The sequence below is a fragment of the Nyctereutes procyonoides genome, unplaced genomic scaffold, assembly GCF_905146905.1.
Source record: "Nyctereutes procyonoides isolate TBG_1078 unplaced genomic scaffold, NYPRO_anot_genome, whole genome shotgun sequence".
NCBI lineage: Eukaryota > Metazoa > Chordata > Mammalia > Carnivora > Canidae > Nyctereutes > Nyctereutes procyonoides.
The window spans coordinates 8752893-8772607 of NW_026575031.1; the positions used below are offsets into that span (position 1 = coordinate 8752893).

Consider the following 19715-nt stretch of genomic DNA (forward strand, 5'->3'; position numbering starts at 1 on the left):
CCAGAAGGGAAGGGCTTTTCAGGCAAGAAGTCAAGAGTACATGCCATACATTTCAAGTCTTTAAATCCTCAAAGCTAACTCAAACAGACAACATGGATTGCTCTTTGGAAGCTCAAGAAGTAACCATGGCCAAGATAATCAGCAGCCATGCTTTCCCTTTAGTTAAAGGGCAGAAATCCATCCTGAGCAGGACCCATATCAGAGCTGAGGCTGCACAGTTGTGGAGAAAAGGCTCACCTGTTCCCAATCTTCTTCTTACACACCATACACACCTTCTCCTCTGTGATGATGCACTTCACCTGCTGGTGTAAAATCCGCTCTTCCTGGACCTAGAAGAGGAGAGTGACTGGGACAGAAGCCCCATAGTCCAGCACACAGAAGGCACAGGCTGGCACAGTCTCATCCTTCAGCCCCCACAGATGCCTCTCACTGAAACCCCTGCAACTAAATGTCAAGTTGGTTACTGTGTCAGTTTGAGCTATAGTGCTAAAGGAATATAAAGCTCTGCTTTTGTCTATAGGTAATGTGTGTCTCATGCTAAAAGGTACAACCTCACCCTAGAGTCTGGAAGGTTCTTACCCTCAGAAATTCTGCATGGAGGAGGTTCTTGAGCACTTGATTGAACCGTTTTTTTTGTGCATTTTCTTCCAAGACCTTTTCCAGAAAGATACGTATGTCATTAATCTGAGTGTTTGCTGGTAGAAGGTTGATGGCCTAGGGACAGGAACAGAGATGGGAACAGGATGAGCCATAACAGGAGTGAACCTGAGGAAAAGTCTCAAGTCACACAGCTCTCAAACCCCAGTACCTTTCTCAGTGCCCTCCTCTCACTCCTCTCATTCAGAGTGCCCCCAAGTCCCTCCCATCTGCACAGAACTCCTGACCTTAGTGGTGTCCAGCTTGCTGTGGTGCAGCTCGAGGACCTGCAGGGCGGCCTGGAGGTTGGCCTGTGGCTCCAGCAGTTCCAGTTTGATGGGTCCCAGGCAATGAACACTAGGGGGCGACAGGTACATCCGGAGCAGGGACAGATACACCTGTCTCATACAAGTCACATAGGTCAGGCTGGCAGCAAGCCTCCCAGGACCCGCCAGCATGACCACACCTAAAAATAAGAGGGGTTATAAGACCTGGGCTGCTCCGTTTTTCACATTTTAAAAGATTTTGGTAAAGCCAGTCAACTGAAGATGGTAAGAATTAAGAACTGTTTTTCCTGAGGAAAAAAAAATCAAATGCCTTATGTTAATTATACGTTTTGCTGCTGACAAAATGCCAACACTGCAAAATGACACAAAAAGATCTTTCCTAGGGGATCCCCGGGTGGCTCAGCGGTTTGGCGCCTGCCTTCTGCTTGGGGCGTGATCCTGGAGTCCCGGGATTGAGTCCTGTATCGGGCTCCCTGCATGGAGCCTGCTTCTCCCTCTGCCTGTATCTCTACCTCTCTCTCTCTCTCGGTGTTTCTCATGAATAAATAAATAAAATCTTTAAAAAAAAAAAAAAAAAAAAGATCTCTCCTAGGAATCTGGCCTTGAGGCTGTGACCCTACCAATTTTGGCAGGTGAGGATTAACCCCAAGCTGAGACGCCATCTTTCCTACTGGTACCAGTAACACGGGGTTTCTCAACCTCAGCACCCAACATTCCGGGCTGGATAATTCTTTGTTGAGGCTATCCTGTGCACTGTTTAGCAGCAACTCTGGCCTCTGCCACCTAGATTCCAGTTGTCCCTGTATCCCCAGACATAACAATCAAAAATGTCTCCAGACACTGATGAATCCACATGCATTCTAGACCGAGTATATAAGTGCACCTGACTGCATCCATCAGATACTCCTCAATAGGCTGACCATATAATTTATTATACAACCTGGGATTCTTTTGAAAGTAAAAGGGCAGGGATGCTACTGATAATCGCATGCATGACAATAAGCCAGAGCTATCCCAAGGAAACCAAGATGTATGGTCACCTTGCCTTCTTCCTCAATACACACATGCAAACCATGATCTCAGCTACTCCCACCAGTGTCACCTGTGGCCAAACCCAAGGGCATGAGGTGTGCTACGAGGGACAGTGAAGAGCGCATGTGCTCCCTGGGGCCAGTGTCACTACTTACATCTTTGTTGCCATCTCTGTTTTGGTCGTAATGCTTGTGGCAGTACCTGCAAGGGAGAAAGTGGTGAGACTAGGCCAGAGCAGCCACGTCTAAAGAGAGGTCATCAATTCTCCCCGCGGGAGCAGCCTCATGATGGCACCACTCAGGGGCCAGGATGGGAGGCAGAGCAGAGGGGAGGTGGCTTTCTGCCTCTGTCTCCCCGCCTCTCCTCTCTCTGTGGAGCCTGCCGTCGGAGTCCTTGGGTGGTGCGGTGGCAGGGTCAACGTACTCCTCAGCCATCTTTGTGTCGTTCAGGATGTGCACGTAGATGAAGAGCGCTTGCTCATGCTTTCCCATGCGCCCCAGCAGCAGTGCACGCTCTTCTAAGAGGCCTGGGAGGAGGAAGGGGTGTGAGTAATCATCACCACCACTGTGCAAGCACAGGCCAGGGGCTAGGCTGTTAGGTAAGTGGTTGAAACTATTTGTATTACTTGGGATTTTTTCAAGGAGAAAATTGCTAAAATTTAAAAGAGGGCAGAGGGAGCTATTTTTTAGGAGGTACTTTATACCATCTTGTTTGTGATTGCTTCTAATTTGGGTAAGAACTCTCATCCAACAACCAAATGCATAATAAGCGCCTGCAATGTGCCAAGCACTCCAGCTAAGGAAAGTAAACACTGGGCTTTGCTCTCCCAGAGCTTATATATCAGAGAAACGTGTGTCTTTTTCAGACAAATTATGCCAGATCACAAATATTGCTAAATAATGGACGTGGCCAAGACACGTACTGATGCCACCGATTGCCAGGTGGTTCATACCCAAGGAGACTCCTCTCAGTTATGGTAAAAAAAAGTGAGTCTTCAGATGGGACAGAAACAACTGGCCTCAAACATGTGTTTTTTCCCATTACCTTCCACTGATGTGGCTTCTGGCCAAAAGCCAGACACTCACCATCAAAAGGAAAGTCACAGATGAGCCGGCCTGGATCATAGTAGCCAGAAATTTCCAAGAACATAAGGAGCTTCCGTCGGTACTCTCCCAGCTCACCCTCTTCCTCTCCAGCAGGGACTGGAGTTTTGCCTTAAAGGGAACCAAGCTCAGTATGAAAGGATGCTGCTGGGCAGCAATGTGGGCTCATTGAGAAAAATGAAAAGGATGGGGTTCGATGACATCACCACAATGATCAGAAAGGGCCTCCAGAGTGGGTTCCAGCTGGGCTTTTCTTAGTTTATGGTCTCTATGTGACCCCAAAACATCAGCTTGAGACATAAAGAAAACCTGGACACTTTTGTATGCAAACCCATTCTCAGCACAGCTATCATCTTGCAGACAAATCTGTTCCTTCCCCTTCACACAGGGGTGATGCACGGAGATGCCCAGATCCAGACAAGAGCTCTTGAGTCTCCTATGCTGGGTCATTTAGTTGCCCTGGCTGCTCAGAGGAAAGTCCCACCCACCAGGGCCCATAGAGAACAGTAAGGCCTGCTTCCCTATGCCACAAGACACCCTTGGGTTCCAGGTCACCTGGCTTTCTAGGAGAACTGGTACCTGCAGGGAAGGATAGGAGATACTCCTTCATCAGACCTTGCACCTTCTCACAGTACAGCTGGATCAGGCAGTTGTGGAATCGAGAGCCTGTCTCCTCCCAAACGTGAATGACATGCTCCTGAGGCAAGACACAGGTCTACCTGGTATCCTGTAAGCTGTGACCCATCTCCGTCACCCAGTCTCCCTCACATTTTTAAGGCCTGACAGGTCCCATCCAAACCATCTCCTAATTAAGCGACAGCTCTTTTAAAACCACCAGGAAATTTTGGAATACAGCCCAGCAACATTAGGGATTATCTTCTTAGATTTGCAATCTAAGTTCCTTTATTAAGTTGTCCCATAATCCTCCAAACTCTCACATCAGCTCATGTAGTTAAGGTTAAATAATAGTTGCATCCTGGTACTTAAAACCAATCTGGTTGCCCGGTGGTCACAGCTGAATCTGAATGGCCATACAAATGTGGCTTTCAGATGTTTTTCTCGAACATCATTCTCTTTTATCCTTCTGTACTTTACCCAGATTTAGAAGGTATTCAACCCAAGTAATATTGCCAACTTGATCTACCAAGATCTCTTTCTTCAGAAGATACTGAAATAATCTTCCTTACACTTCTACCAATCCCCAAGTGACACAAACCCCAATCTGAATTGCCCGACAACTGACCCATGTGGTCCTGGTTCCCACATTTAAATGTTTTTAGTTCAGACCAAAAAAGATCTTACCAGATAAGGAATAGCTAGACCCTTAAAATTCTCCACTAAGAAGCCTAGCACTCGGTCTCGTGGCAGAGATTCCACCTCCGGGAGGTCTTCGGTAAATATCTGTGGGAACAAACCTGAGTTCCAATAGCAGAACCATCTGACTGCAGTGCGGCCAAGCAACCACATACACACACACATACATGGTGGAGGGTCAAGTGGACTTCTGAAGGGGGAAGGGTATACCAGATGGCACCTGTAGCAACTGTGCCAGACTAGGTGGCAGATGCCAGCCTCCAGATGTCTGCACAAGGCGTTCTCCACTATATTACACTATCGGCTGTTTCCCAGGCTACTCATCTGAACACCAGAGAAACTGCATGAATCCTTCCTCCCCCTCCACCCATCACTGTCCTCAGTAGAATCAAGACCAAGCACGGTATGAGATAAATCCAAGACCCCCATGACCTACCTTCAGGCCATCCTCTGGGAAGTCTCGCAGCACCCATACTGAGTAGGAAAAAATCAAATGCAGGTTTTCTGTGCCTGGAAGGGAATAGACTTGTCAGCAGGTGAAGCCTGCCCCGTCCACAGGACTGGGGAGGCGGGTGCAACTGGGAGGCAGGTTGCCCCCAAATTTGCTTTCCAGGGTAGATAGTTCTGTCCCAAGCACCAGTCACTTGGCCCTACTAGGCGGGCTGCATACCGAGGGGGTGTCATAGTTCCACTGTAGGGGGGAAACAAAACTGAGTGAACAAGGGAGGGAGGGGACTGACTAGCTAGAATCAGAAATGGAGGGAGATCTGGTCCATGTGAACACAATCCTTTCCTACTTCCCTTTCAAAAGTTGGACTTACCCAAATGTTGCAGATACTGCACTGTCCTCTCATGGCCTTTCAGAGGGGAGTTTGCTTTCTTGGACTGGTCCACCAGCACCTGCAGAGCTGGCCATGAAGCCCCCCCCCACCCCAAAAAGGTCATGAGCCTCTTCCAGAAGGCACATCCCCACGGGAGAGTTATCATACTTCAGTAGGTCTCCCCTATGACATAGAGACCCTCCCAGATCAGGGAAGCCCCTCCTCCGGCCACCTTTCTCATGGAGCCCCTTCTTCTCATACAGGATTATCAGTTCACTGTACTTGTGCGCCTTCTTCAGCACATGCTCACTCTCCTCGATGTGGCAGTGATTGTTCTCCAGGCGCAGCAGAGGCGCCACCAAGGCCACGTTCGTCTGCAGAGGAAGCAGGACTTCAGGGGATGCTGCATCATGGAGGAGCACCCCCACCTGTTCCCCACCTAGCCTAGGTTTGCTTCAGGTTGAAAGGTCAGGGATGAAACACAAGCAAGAATAGGCAAACCACCCTTCTTCAGGACTACAGGTAGTGGCTTTTACAGCATTACGTATATTCTTTCACACAGCAGGTTTTAATGTTCTGGAGGGGAGTGGGGGAGGAAGGGGATATATTCAGGAAACATTGTCTCTTTATCCTGTAGCACTAACTCCCAGTCTTAGCAGAGAAGACCAGCCTACTAAACATTCTGGGGCAGTATCTTGCCTTATATTCTTAACTCCTAGAAGCTCAGAGGTGTCAAGCAAAGACTAGGTGGTTCCCATTATCAGAGATTTCACTCTAATGGCAGGACTCCAAGGTAGCACTTTCCCAGTTTCAGGGGACTAGGCAATTGTGGGTACCGAGAGCTCAGAGAACTCACATGGAGGTAGCACTTGAGCAGGGTGGTATCAATGATTTGCAATAGCTTCTTCTTGGATTTGATGGTCGGAGTGCCTTCCATGAGAGGGGAGGTGCTAGACTGGTGATCAGAGTCATTCAGCTTCTTTACCAATTGGCTTCGTTTCTGCAAAGGCCCAAAAAAGTGGGATTAAGGCCAGGACTAAATCATCCTTATCACCTGAGCTACCAGGTAATTCCAAATATCTCCAACATGGCTCATACTTATCCACCCTGATTTCATATTAGCACATAGTCTTTATCAGGGATCAAAACAGATGAATGCCAAATTGCCACAGATACAGTAACAATTATTTATCAGGGGTTACTACATACCAGGCACTATATCAAGAATTTTATGTCATCCTATTTTAAACCTACAACAAATGCAGGTATTATAATCCCTATTTTACAAGCCAAGAAGCCAAGGCACAGGTATTAGATCTCTCACAAGTAGCTGACACAAGTTTCAAACTAGGGTCTAATTCCAAAGCCCGTTTTCTTTTCTTTTCTTTTTTTTTTTTTAAATCAACTTTCTTGAGGTGTAAGTAGCATACAATAAAATGTACCCTTTTAAAGTATGAAATCCATTTTGTCACATACACACACACACATAACCAAAACCCCAATCAATGAAAAGAACATTTCTAACACCCCAGGAAGTTCCCTTGTGCTCTTCTCAATCCCACCCAACTCCTTCCCATAGATCTGGTTTCTATCACTAGAGATTAGTTTTTACCTATTCTTGAACTTCATATAAAGAGAATAATCCTGTTTGTACCATATTGTGCCTGGCAATGCCCTTAGTCTTATATGCTCAACTCTCTGACACAATGCCAATGTCAGTTAACTTCACACATTCCAAATGTCAGCGAGAAGTCCAGGGAAAAAAATGTGTGGTCAGAGTTGTAAAGCAAAGACACTGGCAATAAAGGGCATTCTTTGATGCCACAGGCTTAGGAGATATTTTACCCCAGGAACCTTTTCCACTTTGTATGGCCATATGAGCTGTGCAAGGTGGAGACAGAGGCAGGTCTGTGTGCTCCTTGCAGGCTGCCAGCCACGGCTGGGTACTCCTGGATCCCAATGTCAAGGAAGTGCCAAGGCTATGCATGCCAGATCAGCTCTGTGGGACATTCACTAGCCCAGAAGCAGGTGGCAGATAGCTGGCTTACAATTTCCTAGCAGTATTTCTCAGTGTCTGCCCAGGGGACCTCTTGTAGAGGTCTTCAGAACACTAATGAGGAAAAAATTTACTAAGTTATCTGACTCTGAGTGAGTGTTCAGGAAATAAAGGCCCTTTGTGACAGAAGTTTGGGGAGAAGAATCTTTAACGGAGACATTAGTTTTAGTGTTCACTTGAAAATTTCACTTATCTCTCCATAACAGTAAACTGAAAAAAAAAAAAAAAAAACCTTAAATTTAAATACTCCCTCTAAAAAAAAACCAGGTTATAGAAGAATATTTATTGACAGGGAGGGACTTTCTCAATATACAGCTACATTTTTAAAAAGCAAGCCAGAGAACTTTAGTTTGATATCCATTGGCAATAATGACCTAATAAATAAATTTTTATTTTTAAATTTTTAAAGATTTATTTGAGAGAGAGAGGGAGAGAGACAGATGGAGTACATGTGAGTGAGGCGAGGGGCAAAAGGAGAGGGCGAGAGAATCCTCAGACTCCCTGATGAGCACAGAGCCTGATGCAGGGCTCAACCCCAGGACCCCAAGATCATGAGCTGAGCCAAAAACAAGAGTCGGCCGCTCAACCAAATGAGCCACCCAGGGGCCCCAGTAAATTTTTAAAAAACCGAACTCACAAATAGATATCCAAGCAGATCTCAGAGACATTGTGGGTTTGGTACAGACTACTCTGATAAAATGAGTATCTCAGTAAAGCTAGTCAAATTAACTTTTTGGTTTCACAGTATATACAAAAGTTATGCTTACATGATATGGTAGTATTCTCTAACAAAATATGGATATACTTTAATTTAAAAATACTTCATTGCTAAAAAATGCTAATTGTCATCTGAGCTTTCAGTGAATTGTGATCCTTTTTGCTGGTGGAGGGTCCTGCCTCCATGTTGATGACTCAAGGTTGGCGTGCTGTGACAATTTCTTAAAATATGACAACAAAGTTTGCCACAGAAGTTGAGTCTTCAAGAATTATTTCTCTATAGTATGTGATGGTGTCAGGTAGCATTTTAGCCATAGAACTTCTTGGAGTCCATCCTTTCAAACCCTGCTGCTGCTGTATTAACTATGTTTATGGAATATTCTAAATCCTTTGTTGTCATTTTTAACAATCTTCACAGCATCTCCAACTGGAGTATATTCCATCTCAAGAAGCTCCTTTCTTTGCTCATCCATAAGAAGCAGCTCCTCATCCATTACAGTGTGATCATGAGATCACAGCAGTTCAGTCATGTCTCCAGGCTCCACTGCTTATCCTAGGTCTCTTGCTATTCCTACCACATCTGTAGGTACTTCCTCCACTGAAGTCTTGAACTCCTCCCTCAAAGTTATCCATGAGGGCTGGAATCAACTTCTACCAAATTCCTGTTCATATTGATATTCTGACCTCTTCCCATGAATCATGAGTGTTCTTAATGGTATGTAGAATAATTAATCCTTTCCAGAAGGTTTTCCATTTACTTTGCCCAGATACAGAGGAGTCATTATCTATAGAAGCTATAGGCTTGTGAAATATATTTCTTAAATAAGACTTGAAAGTTAAAATTACTTCTTGATCCACAGGCTGCAGAATTAATGCTGTTAGTATGAAAACAACATTAATCTTACTCTCATCTCCATCAGAGTGAGTGACCAGGTGCGTTGCCAATGAGCAGTCATATTTTGAAAGGAATCCTTTTTTTCTGAGATGCAGGTCTCAACAGTGGGCTTAAAATATTCCATGAACCATACTGTAAACAGATGTGCTGTCACCCAGGCTTTGTTGCTCCACTTACAAAGCACACGCAGAACAGATGTAGCATAATTTTTAAGGACCCTAGGATTTTCAGTGGTCAAGAAAGACTGCTCCAACTTCAAGTCACCAGCTATATTAGCCCCTAACAAGACAGTCAACTTGTCCTTAGAAGCTTTGAATCCAAGCATAACTTCTCTTCTCTAGCTATGAAAGTCCTAGTTAGCATTTCCTTCCAACAGAAGGCTGTTTTGTCTACACTGAAAAATTTGTTTAGTGGAGCCACCTTCATTAATGATCTTAGCCAGATCTGGATAACTTGCTGCAAACACCTACATCAGCACTTACTGCCTCACCTTTAACTTCATGTTATGGAGATGCCTTCCTTCTTAACCCTCATGAACCAAACTCTGCTAGCTTTAAAACTTTTCTTCTGCAGCTTCCTCATCCTTCTCAGCTTGCATAGAGTTGAAGAGAGTTTTAGGGCCTTGCTCTGGATAAGGCTTTGGTAAAAGGGAATGCTGTGGCTGTTTTGATTTCTATCCAGACCACTAAAACTTTCTGCACATCAGCAATAAAGCTGCTTTCACTTTCTTATTCATGTTCACTGATGCAGCAGTTTTAATTTCCTTCAAGAGCTTTTCCTTTGCATTCACAATTTGGCTCACTGGCACAAGAGGCCTAAATCTTGGCCTATCTTGGCTTTTGACATGCTTTCCTCTAAGTTTAATTACTTTTAGTTTTTGATTTAAAGTGAGAAATAGCAATTCTTCCTTTTACTTGAATACTTAGAGGCCATTTTTTTTCCTAAAGATTTTATTTCTTTATTCATGAGAGACAGAGAGAATGAGAGGCAGAGACACAGGCAGAGGGAGAAGCAGGCTCCATGCAAGGAGCCTGACGTGGGACCTGATCCTGAGTCTCCAGGATCAGGCCCTGGGCTGAAGGCAGCACTAAATCTCTGAGCCACCCAGGCTGCCCCCATTGTAGGGTTATTGACTTAATTTCAATATTATTATGTCTCAGGGAGTTGGGAGACCCAAAGGATAGGTGAGGCAGGGAATAGCCAGTTGGTAGTCAGAATGCACACAACATGTATTAAGTTTGCCATCTTCTATGGGCACAGGTGGTGGCATCCCAAAACAATTATAATGGTAACATAAAAGATCAGTGATCACAGATCACAATAACAAATACAATAATGAAAAAGTTTGAAATGTGAGAGGGCAAATACAATACAAATACAATAATGAAAAAGTTTGAAATGTGAGAGGGTATCAAAATGTGACACAGAGACACAAAGTGAGTAAATGCTGTTGGAAAAATAGTGCTGACTTGTTCAATGTGGGTTGGCACAAATCTTCAATTTGTTAAAAAAAAAAAAAAAAAAAAAAAACAACCAGCATCTGTGAAACACAATAAAGGAGGTATGCCTCTAGAGGTCTAAAGGACAACACTATAATGTTGGTGATTTTTCTCTGGGTGGTAGAAATATTGGTGACTTGTACTTTTGCTTTATACTTTTCTGTGTTTGCCCAGTCTCCTGCATTGAGCAAGTATTTTTCCACAAGTATGTATGCTCCAAAAAAGTGTTTCAAAAAAATTAGTATTTCCTACCAACTAAAATTTATCCTTTTTAGTTCCCATAACAGCTTAGTGTAAATTTACCAGAAATCACGTACATTTCCTGGTATAAAGATTTGGCAACAGGCAGCTCACTGGTATGAGCAGGGAGATGAAGGAGAAAGAAATATGCTCAGCCCACCATCACTTTTACGTCATTCATTTATGGAATGCCTGTAGAGAGAAGGCCCTCACTTCTCTGCAATAGAAAAGCAGGTACTGGAACTCCCAGGTAAACTCTTCCATACTCCTCTGTATCATACCTACCTGTGTCAGGTAGTCAATCAGAGCTAAATGTGCCTTCTCCAATTCAGCCCCCGACAGCACTGGCAGTGGGTTAGGATACTGCAGTTGCTTTCTGTAGTCTGTGGGCAGCAGGTCTGGGTACAGGCCCATCACATGGGTAGGATCTACATAGAGGTAAACATGATTTCTCAGAAAGAAGCACAGCAATTTGAGGATCAAATAAAACAAGACTATTACTATAGCAAAATAAGTTCCAGATTGATTTTTTTTAAGGATTTTTTTTTTTTAAAGTTATCTCTATACCCAACACAGGGCTCAAATTCACAACTCCAAGGTCAAGAGTCGCATGCTCTACCGACTGAGCTAGCCAGGCACCCTTAGACTGATTTTTTTTTTTTTTAAAGAATGACTCTAAGTTCATAAAGACTCAATAAGCTCTATACTTATATAATTTGAGCACTATTTATATATACATTTCACTAAACCAGTACAAAAATGGCTTGACTCCATATTCCAAGGTATACACACATACACATATGCAGAATTAGAACTGAAGATTTACAAACTGTCTGAAAGTGGAGGAGAAAAAATTTTCTGCTAAGACATTAAAGCTGAAAAGATCAATAGCCTTAAAAAATAAAAGAACTGTATGTCAAAAAAGGAATATGACTAAAACAAATTATTATTATTAAAACAAAGCCAGACAATAGGCTAGGGCATATATTTGCAGCATATATGACAAGAGGCTTATAATTAATTATTTAAAACATAAATTGATAAAGAGATTTCATCAGATAACAGGCAAAAGACATGAACAAATGACAAGAAAATATAAATAAGTCGGAAAACATTCTGTCACATTAAGAATCAAAGTAGTACATTAGTAAAATTAGTAAAAAAATTTTTATATACTACCCGGTGCTTGCAATATTATGAAACTGAATCACTCTTACACTGCCAAGGCAAAAAAATATTGCTACCTCAATAAGGAAAAAAGCACTTGGACCCACTAATCCCACTTCTAAGAGTTTGCCCTAAGAAAACAATCTATAAGATGGAAGGGAGAAGACATCCGAATGAACAGGTCACGTAGGGAGCATTATTTGTAACAGTGCAATTCTGGAAACAATGTGGAATTCCTTCAGCAGCAGACTATAGTCTATTTAACTAAAAGACTATAATGCAATCATTATAAATTATAATTATAAAGTACACACAGCAACATGGAAAAACACTAACAATATTAAGTAACAAAAGCTGTAACAGCATATACAGTCATGATTATAATTATATTGAGATGTATATATGTGGAAAAAGCTTGGATGCAAAAGACAAAACGAGAATCAAGATCTAGAGTAAATTTTTCTTCCTTTAATACTTTAACAAATGTTTTGTCCTAGCATTACTTGATTTTCATTAAAAAAAAAAAAAAAAGTTGGAGGAACAAGAGAAGGCCATGTCCCTTCTACAAGGAGCTGAGCTCCAGGCCAGCAGACCAGAAGAAAAATTCACAATCTTGCCTTGAACCCTCCAGAACCCATAGTGTTCCCAAGGAACCTGGGTCACCATATTTCTGCCAAGCCAGGAAGACTGTGTTCCTCAAAATTTGAGAATTACGATAATGTGAAAAAGACACTCATGACAAGTGCCAACTGAATGGGGCAGTTGGCAGATCTATGTGATGGCCACACAGAAGCACAGTCTAAGAAATGAAGATAACTGCTGGGGACCTGGAGTGAATATATGGCCCTTGCCTAGGCTTTGTCAGCCCCCCTCAGAGTCTACAGATATGGCTCTAACCATATCGCTCTAATTAAAAAGTTGTGATGTCACCTGAAGCCTACAATACAATGTCCAAATTCCCTTGCAGTATTCAAGGTCCTCTAAAATTTGGACCCAACATCTCTTTCTCATATGACCTATTAAGTACCACAAACCTCACACTGGACTGTGGCTCACAGACCCTCAGCCATCACTGGGTCTTCCTGTCGCCCTCCTTCCTTTACGCTCTGCTTTTCCTTCTACCTTTCAGAGCCCAGTCACCTCCTCTCTCTCTTCCTCTTAAGACCTCCTAACTTACTTCTCCACAATACTGAAGAACTCTTTTACACTTGTTTCACAATGTTTTACTGAATGGTTTTACATGCAAACTCTCTGTGGACATATAACGGGTCTTATTTATCTGTGAAGCCCAGAATTGAAGGTAGAGCTGGCACTGACAATGCTTACCTGATTTGCCTTTGGGCCACATGTTCACTGAGTGGAGGATTATATCATACACTGAATCCCAGTAATACAGACTAGTAATTGACAATGGGATTATATTCCTTATGCAGATCAACTGCATATTCCTTATGCTGATCAACAGATCAACTCTGCTCTAGCCACATGGATCCGGCTGCTCCTGGACCACACAAGGCAGCATTCCAACCTCACCACCGTGGCACTAGCCATTCCCTTTGCCTGTAGGGCACTTCCCCAGACTCTGCCACTTCATTAAATAGCTTCCTTGAGACCCTAAGTTTTCAGATCTTATCTTTCCTTATCTTAAATTGCAATCCTAATTCCTATTTTCAGTACTCCTTTCCTGATCATCTTATCTTAAATTGCAATCCTGATCATCTTATCTTAAATTGCAATCCTAATTCCTATCTTCAATACTCCTTATCCCTATTCCCCTGCTTTGTTTTTCTTAGGACTTACCACTTCCCTATATAGATAGATAGATAGATAGATAGATAGATAGATAGATATTTTTTTTTTTTTATGATAGTCACACACAGAGAGAGAGAGAGAGGCAGAGACATAGGCAGAGGGAGAAGCAGGCTCCATGTATCGGGAACCCGACGTGGGATTCGATCCTGGATCTCCAGGATCGCGCCCTGGGCCAAAGGCAGGCGCCAAACTGCTGTGCCACCCAGGGATCCCTTTTTTTTTTTTTTTTAATTTGACTTCCCAATATATTATAAATTTGCTAATTATTTTGTTGTCTGCACTCTATCAGAATATAAGCCCCATTACTTGGTACCCAGAATAGTCTTCAAGGCATGATAGAAGCTTCATAAAAATTTTTACTAAGTAATGAATATATATAGTATGTGAACCAATTCAAGAATCTAAGGCTCAATTTCAAGATCTAAATATGGATTTCAAGAAATTTAAAAACAGGGTGCCTGGGTAGCTCAGTCGGTTAAGCGTCTGCCTTTGGCTCAGGTCATGATCCTGGGATTCTGGAATCTAGTCCCATGTGGGGCTCCCTGCTCCTCTGCCTCTCTCACCCCTATCCCTTCTCATGCTGTTTCTCTCTCAAATAAATAAAATATTAAAAAAATATATAAAAACTATCTTATTCACATTCTTGCCATTCCATGCATCATGCTTGACCACCAAGAGTCCAAAGCCCCATGGCCTCAATGCAGTGTCTTATCAAACTCTAGTACAAATACCTATAGTACTTACCTTGCTATCTTGCATTAGAGCTTTTTATGCATAAGCTGTGGGCTGCCGCAAGGAAATAATTCTAAAATATTGGTTCTTAAACATTTTAAGGATCTAAAACATTGGGGGATTTGATAAAAAGTACTGATCCTCTCTTCAGAAAAACTCATGTATGAAAAATATTTTACATTAAGTCTAGGGTGGTTCACAAACTTGATAAAGCTCACTTAAAGGCCGTATGTCCCCAGTGGGAACAGACAGAGCTTCTTCCTCATTCACAAGGGGTAGAAACAGGCCCCACATATAAGAAGCCTATCTGCGGAACAAGTAAAGGGAGGGGCAGGAAAGCAAACCTGGGCCCAGTCCACCCTACACTATGGGGACCAAAGGACACTGGGCCTGGTAGTATATTCCAGCTAGCCTCCCTCTGGCTCAGAAGAAACATCCTTCCACAAAACTTTTCTGCTATTCCATGCCTCCAAAACAGTTTTCTTGGCATCCCAGGTACACTCTGTTCTGCTACAACTTGAGTTTCTTTCATGTGAATGAGTTCATGCACAGCTGGTAAATAGGAATGATATGAGGCATAAGTTGTGTTGAGGGGGGCACCTGGGTGGCTCAGTCGGGTAAGCATCTGCCTTTGGCTCAGGTCATGATCCTGGAGTCTTGGGATCAAGCCCCACATTGGACTTCCTGATCAATGGGGCGTCTGCTTCTCCCTCTCCCTCTGTGCTCTCTCTTCCTCTCTAGTAAATAAATAAAATCTTAAAAAGTTGTGTTGGTTTGTATGCAAATTTCTCCAGCTTGTTAATGTTTTGAAGTGACCAGGCAAGCTTCTTCACAATTAAAGAGAAAGCCTTAACTACACAGGGAGACCTTAAAGAAAAGAACTGAAAGTCCTATAGAAATGACCTCTTTTAGAGCAAAGAGTGGCTGATAAGAAGCTTCAAAAACCACTATACTTTCTATTAAGTTAAACCACCTGGAAAAGCTGAGATAAAGCAAGGATGTTCCCCACATATTCATTTTTTGGGGGGGGCTCACAAAGAAGTCTATATCCAGGATCAGACTTTTTATTTTCATGAAACTAGTTTTTATTAGAAGCAAATATTCTCAAAGATGTGTATCTTAAAAGAAAAAGCATAGCCTCAGGATTTAAGGCTGCAAAGCACTGACATGCTGAGTACCAAAATCAATGGGAATTTAATTTTAGTAGGATTGTTATTGTTTTCATTAGTATTCCACATAAAAGGCTGCCTATGTCTTGAGTGGTCTGTCTCAACCTCATTTTTCCCATAAGCCCTGTTATTTCCCATGAGTATTTATTATAGAATATCAGGTTTTGCTGGACCACATTCAAGGCATCATAGCAAAAATGCCTGTACCTCGATATACATAAAAAGGAGTGCCTGGGGTGCCATGTATGAACATTCCAGCCCCTGGAAAGAGACCTAGCCTCTCTACTGTAAATAAAGGGATAGTGGAAGTCTGTGTTTAATGGGTGAGACAGATATACAAGATGAGGACTATAAATATATAACCACTGTGGCCATCCACAGGATCCTGTGAGGCACAAGGATCAACTGAGATGAGCAGGAACTTTCCCTGGTCTCAGACATCCAGCACCATTTCTCCCATGCTTTCCAGTTTCACCTCACTCCATTAGGTCCAACCAAGGCCAAACCCATGTGTTACCTGTGCCAAGCTTAGCAAAGACCTGCATGGACTCATCAAAACGCTTCTGGCAGAAGAGGTTGAAGGCATACAAGTTCTTGATGTGATGGATCTGTTGCTGCTTTTCGCTGTCAGAATCTTCTTTCATTTCCTAGTAAGAGAGTAGGATAGGTAAGAGCTTACTCATTCAACAAATATTTATTCAGTATATACTAAGTATCACACAACATCCTGGGAGGTCCACATGCCAAAGTGTACAAGACAAGCCACATGGCATGTGCCCTCATGGACTGTTCTAACATTCTAACCACAAGACTAAGAAGAAACTATGCAATTACAAGGCAACAGAGTTTCTACAAAATACCTGAGCAGTACTACTAAAAACTGTCAAGGTCTTGAAAAACAAGGAAAGTTAAGAAACTGTTACAGATTAAAGGACACTAAGGAAACACAACAACTAAATACAACTGTAATTTCTAGATCTGAAACTGGAACAGAGAAAGGGCATTAACGGGAAAACTGGTGAAAACTGAATAAAGTCTAGAGTTTAGTTTAAAACACACACAAAAAAATCAAAACTAAAACAAAACCAGCGTGAGGTCAGAAGCACATGGGAGGGGTACCCAATCTAGTCTGAGTGGTGGGCCTGAGAAGGAAGCCAGGAGGAATGTGACCTGAGACACAGGGCCAAGCTGGGGTTGGCCAGAGGAGGCCAGTCAGCTGATAGAAGGGAAGAGGACAGCACATGTGTGATGCCCTAATGTGACAGAAGGAACATGGCATGCTCAAGGAATGAAGGGCATTTAATGTAGCTGACACAGCTATGAACAGTCCTGTTTGCAGTAAGAGCTAACTTAACATGGCTATTTATTATCTTTCTTTCTTCCTTATAACCTTTTGGTCCTCTTACATTCTTTTTTTTTTTTTTTTTTTTTTTAAATTCTTTTTTTTAATTTATTTATGATAGTCACAGAGAGAGAGAGAGGCAGAGACACAAGCAGAGGGAGAAGCAGGCTCCATGCACCGGGAGCCCGATATGGGATTCGATCCCGGGTCTCCAGAATCGCGCCCCGGGCCAAAGGCAGGCGCCAAACCGCTGCGCCACCCAGGGATCCCTCTTACATTCTTTTTAACCAATCTTTACTACATTTAATTTCTTCCTTCAAAATGTCTTTGCATTTTTTCCCTTATTTTCTTCTGTTCTGTAGCTGTCACTCTAGTCCAGACCACCATCACCACATGGCCACACCCAGTCTAAAGCCCTCTTGGTGCTTTCAGAACCTGGCACAGCCTCCTTCTCTAGCTTATTCCCAGACACTCAAGCATCACTCTCCGCTCCAGTCAGGATGGGTTCCAATCATTTCCACACATTTTCACTTCTTCAACTTCCTCAGGCTCTTAATGCTCCCTGTTTTCCCACCTGATCCTGATATCACTTATTCAGCGGTCCACCTGTGGGATGCCTTGTCCAGATCATAGGGAACTATACCCTGGCTAAAATTTTGCTCCACATTTGGTCAATGGCGGAGTTTAATATGTACTCGCCCTCTCAAAGTTTCATGTATGTTTTTTGGTTTATTTATCCCAGATAGGTTCCTCAAGAGCTGAGATGTTATCAACCAACCTTCTTTCATCATAGCGTGGAACATCTAGTAAGTACAAGTCTAGAAAAGAGAAGGAAAAATGGAAACCCACTTGCACCTATTCTACTGAAGATTAAACACACAACCTGCAGCAGGAAGATCCCTGTAAAGACCCAAGGCCTTCCTGTGAAGAAAATAGATATTAAAAAAGCTATGTGCTGCATGATACCCTTTAATCTTCAAAAACGAAGTAACATATTCAAACACACATATATATGTAATGACTAGCAAGAAATCAACTTTTAAAATTTATTAACTCCAGTATAATTAACATAGTGTGATATTAGTTTCAGGTGTACAATGTAGCGATTTAATTCTTCCATACAACACTCTATGCTCATCACAACATGTGCACTCCTTAGTCCTCATCACCTCTTCCCCACATGCCCCTACTCACCTCCCCTCTGGTAACCATCAGTTTGTTCTCTACAGTTAAGAGGTCTATTTTTTTTTGGTTTGTCTCTTTTGTCCTTTTGTTTCAGTTCCACGAGTGAAATTATATGTATTTGTCTTTCTCTGACTGATTTCACTTAGCTTTATATCTTCTAGTTCCATTCATGTCATTGTAAATGGCAGGATTTCATTCTTTTTTGGCTGAATATATATTCCACTGTATATATACACTACTCCTTCTTTATCCATTCATCTATCAGTAGACATATTCCTTCCCTATCTTGGCTATTATAAATAATGCTGCAATAACCATAGGGGTGCATATAACCTTTTGAATTAGTGTTTTTGTATTCTCTGGGTAAACATGCCTAGTAGTGGAATTACTGGATCATATGGTAGTTCTGTTTTTAATTTTTTTTAATATTTTATTTATTTATTCATGAGAGGCACAGAGAGAAAGAGAGGCAGAGACACAGGCAGAGGAAGAAGCAGGCTCCATGCAGGGAGCCCAATGTGGGACTCGATCCTGAGTCTCCAGGATCAGGCCCTGGCTGAAGGCGGTGCTAAACCGCTGAGCAACCCGGGCTGCCCTGTTTTTAATTTTTTAAAGAACCTCCATAGTTTTCCACAGTAACTGCACCAATTTGCATTCCGACCAACAGTTCACGATGGTTCCTTTTTCTTCACATCCTCACCAACACTTGTTGTTCCTTATGTTTTTTATTTTAGTGATTCTGACAGGTGTGAGGTAATATTTCATTGTGGTTTTGATTTGCATTTCCCTGATGATGAGTGATATTGAGCATTTTTTTAATCTTTTTTTTTAATTTTTTAAATTTATTTATGATAGAGAGAGAGAGAGAGAGAGAGAGAGAGAGAGAGAGGCAGAGACATAGGCAGAGGGAGAAGCAGGCTCCATGCACCAGGAGCCCGACGTGGGATTCGATCCCGGGTCTCCAGGATCGCGCCCTGGGCCAAAGGCAGGCGCCAAACCGCTGCACCACCCAGGGATCCCCTATTGAACATTTTTTATGTGTCTCTTGGCAATCTGTACGTCCTCTTTGGAGAAATCTCTATTCATGTTTTCTGCCCATTTTATAGTTGGATTATTTGTTTTTTGGGTGCTGAGTTGTAGAAATTCTTTATTTTGGATACTAATCCTTTACTGAATGTCATTCATATTCAATAAATTAATTCTCCCATTCTGTAGGTTGTCTGTTAGTTTTGTTGATGGCTTCCTTTGCTGCACAGGTTTTTATTTGGATGTAGTCCCAATAATTTATTTTTCCTTTTGTTTCCCTTGTCTGAAGGTACACATCTAGAAAAATATTGCCATGGCCCATATCGGAGAATTTAATGCCTTTGTTCCATGATTTTTATGGTTTCAGATTTCACATTTAGGGGACGCCTGGGTGGCTCAGTGGTTGAGCCTCTGCCTTTGACTCAGGTCATGATCCAAGGGTCAGGGATTGAGTCCTACATCAGGCTCCCTGCATGGAGCCTGCTTCTCCCTCTGCCTGTGTCTCTGCCTCTCTCTGTGTGTCTCTATGAATAAATAAATAAAATCTTAAAAAAAAAAAAAATTTCACATTTAGGTCTTCAGTCTACTTTATTTTTGTGTATGGTGTAAGAAAGCGATCCAGTTTCATTCAGCATGTTGCTGTCCTGTTTTCCCAACACCTTTTGTTGAAGAGACTGTTTTT

General features: G+C 42.5%; 1 protein-coding gene across 4 annotated transcripts in view; it reads right to left on the bottom strand.

Annotated features, from left to right (window-relative positions):
• Positions 1-19715, bottom strand: part of VPS39 (VPS39 subunit of HOPS complex) — a 47666-nt gene that overhangs the window by 2735 nt on the left and 25216 nt on the right. Inside the window, exons 11-24 of one of the 4 annotated variants that reach the window (XM_055316701.1) lie at positions 15998-16127; positions 10886-11028; positions 6050-6193; positions 5426-5567; positions 5194-5280; positions 4809-4882; positions 4361-4459; positions 3638-3755; positions 3041-3169; positions 2379-2481; positions 2111-2156; positions 885-1034; positions 580-714; positions 238-329 (exon numbers count right to left, since the gene is read on the bottom strand). In XM_055316701.1, coding sequence (XP_055172676.1) covers positions 238-329; positions 580-714; positions 885-1034; positions 2111-2156; positions 2379-2481; positions 3041-3169; positions 3638-3755; positions 4361-4459; positions 4809-4882; positions 5194-5280; positions 5426-5567; positions 6050-6193; positions 10886-11028; positions 15998-16127 — 1592 coding nt within the window. The other 3 variants (XM_055316703.1, XM_055316702.1, XR_008663311.1) reach the window with 3 other exon arrangements.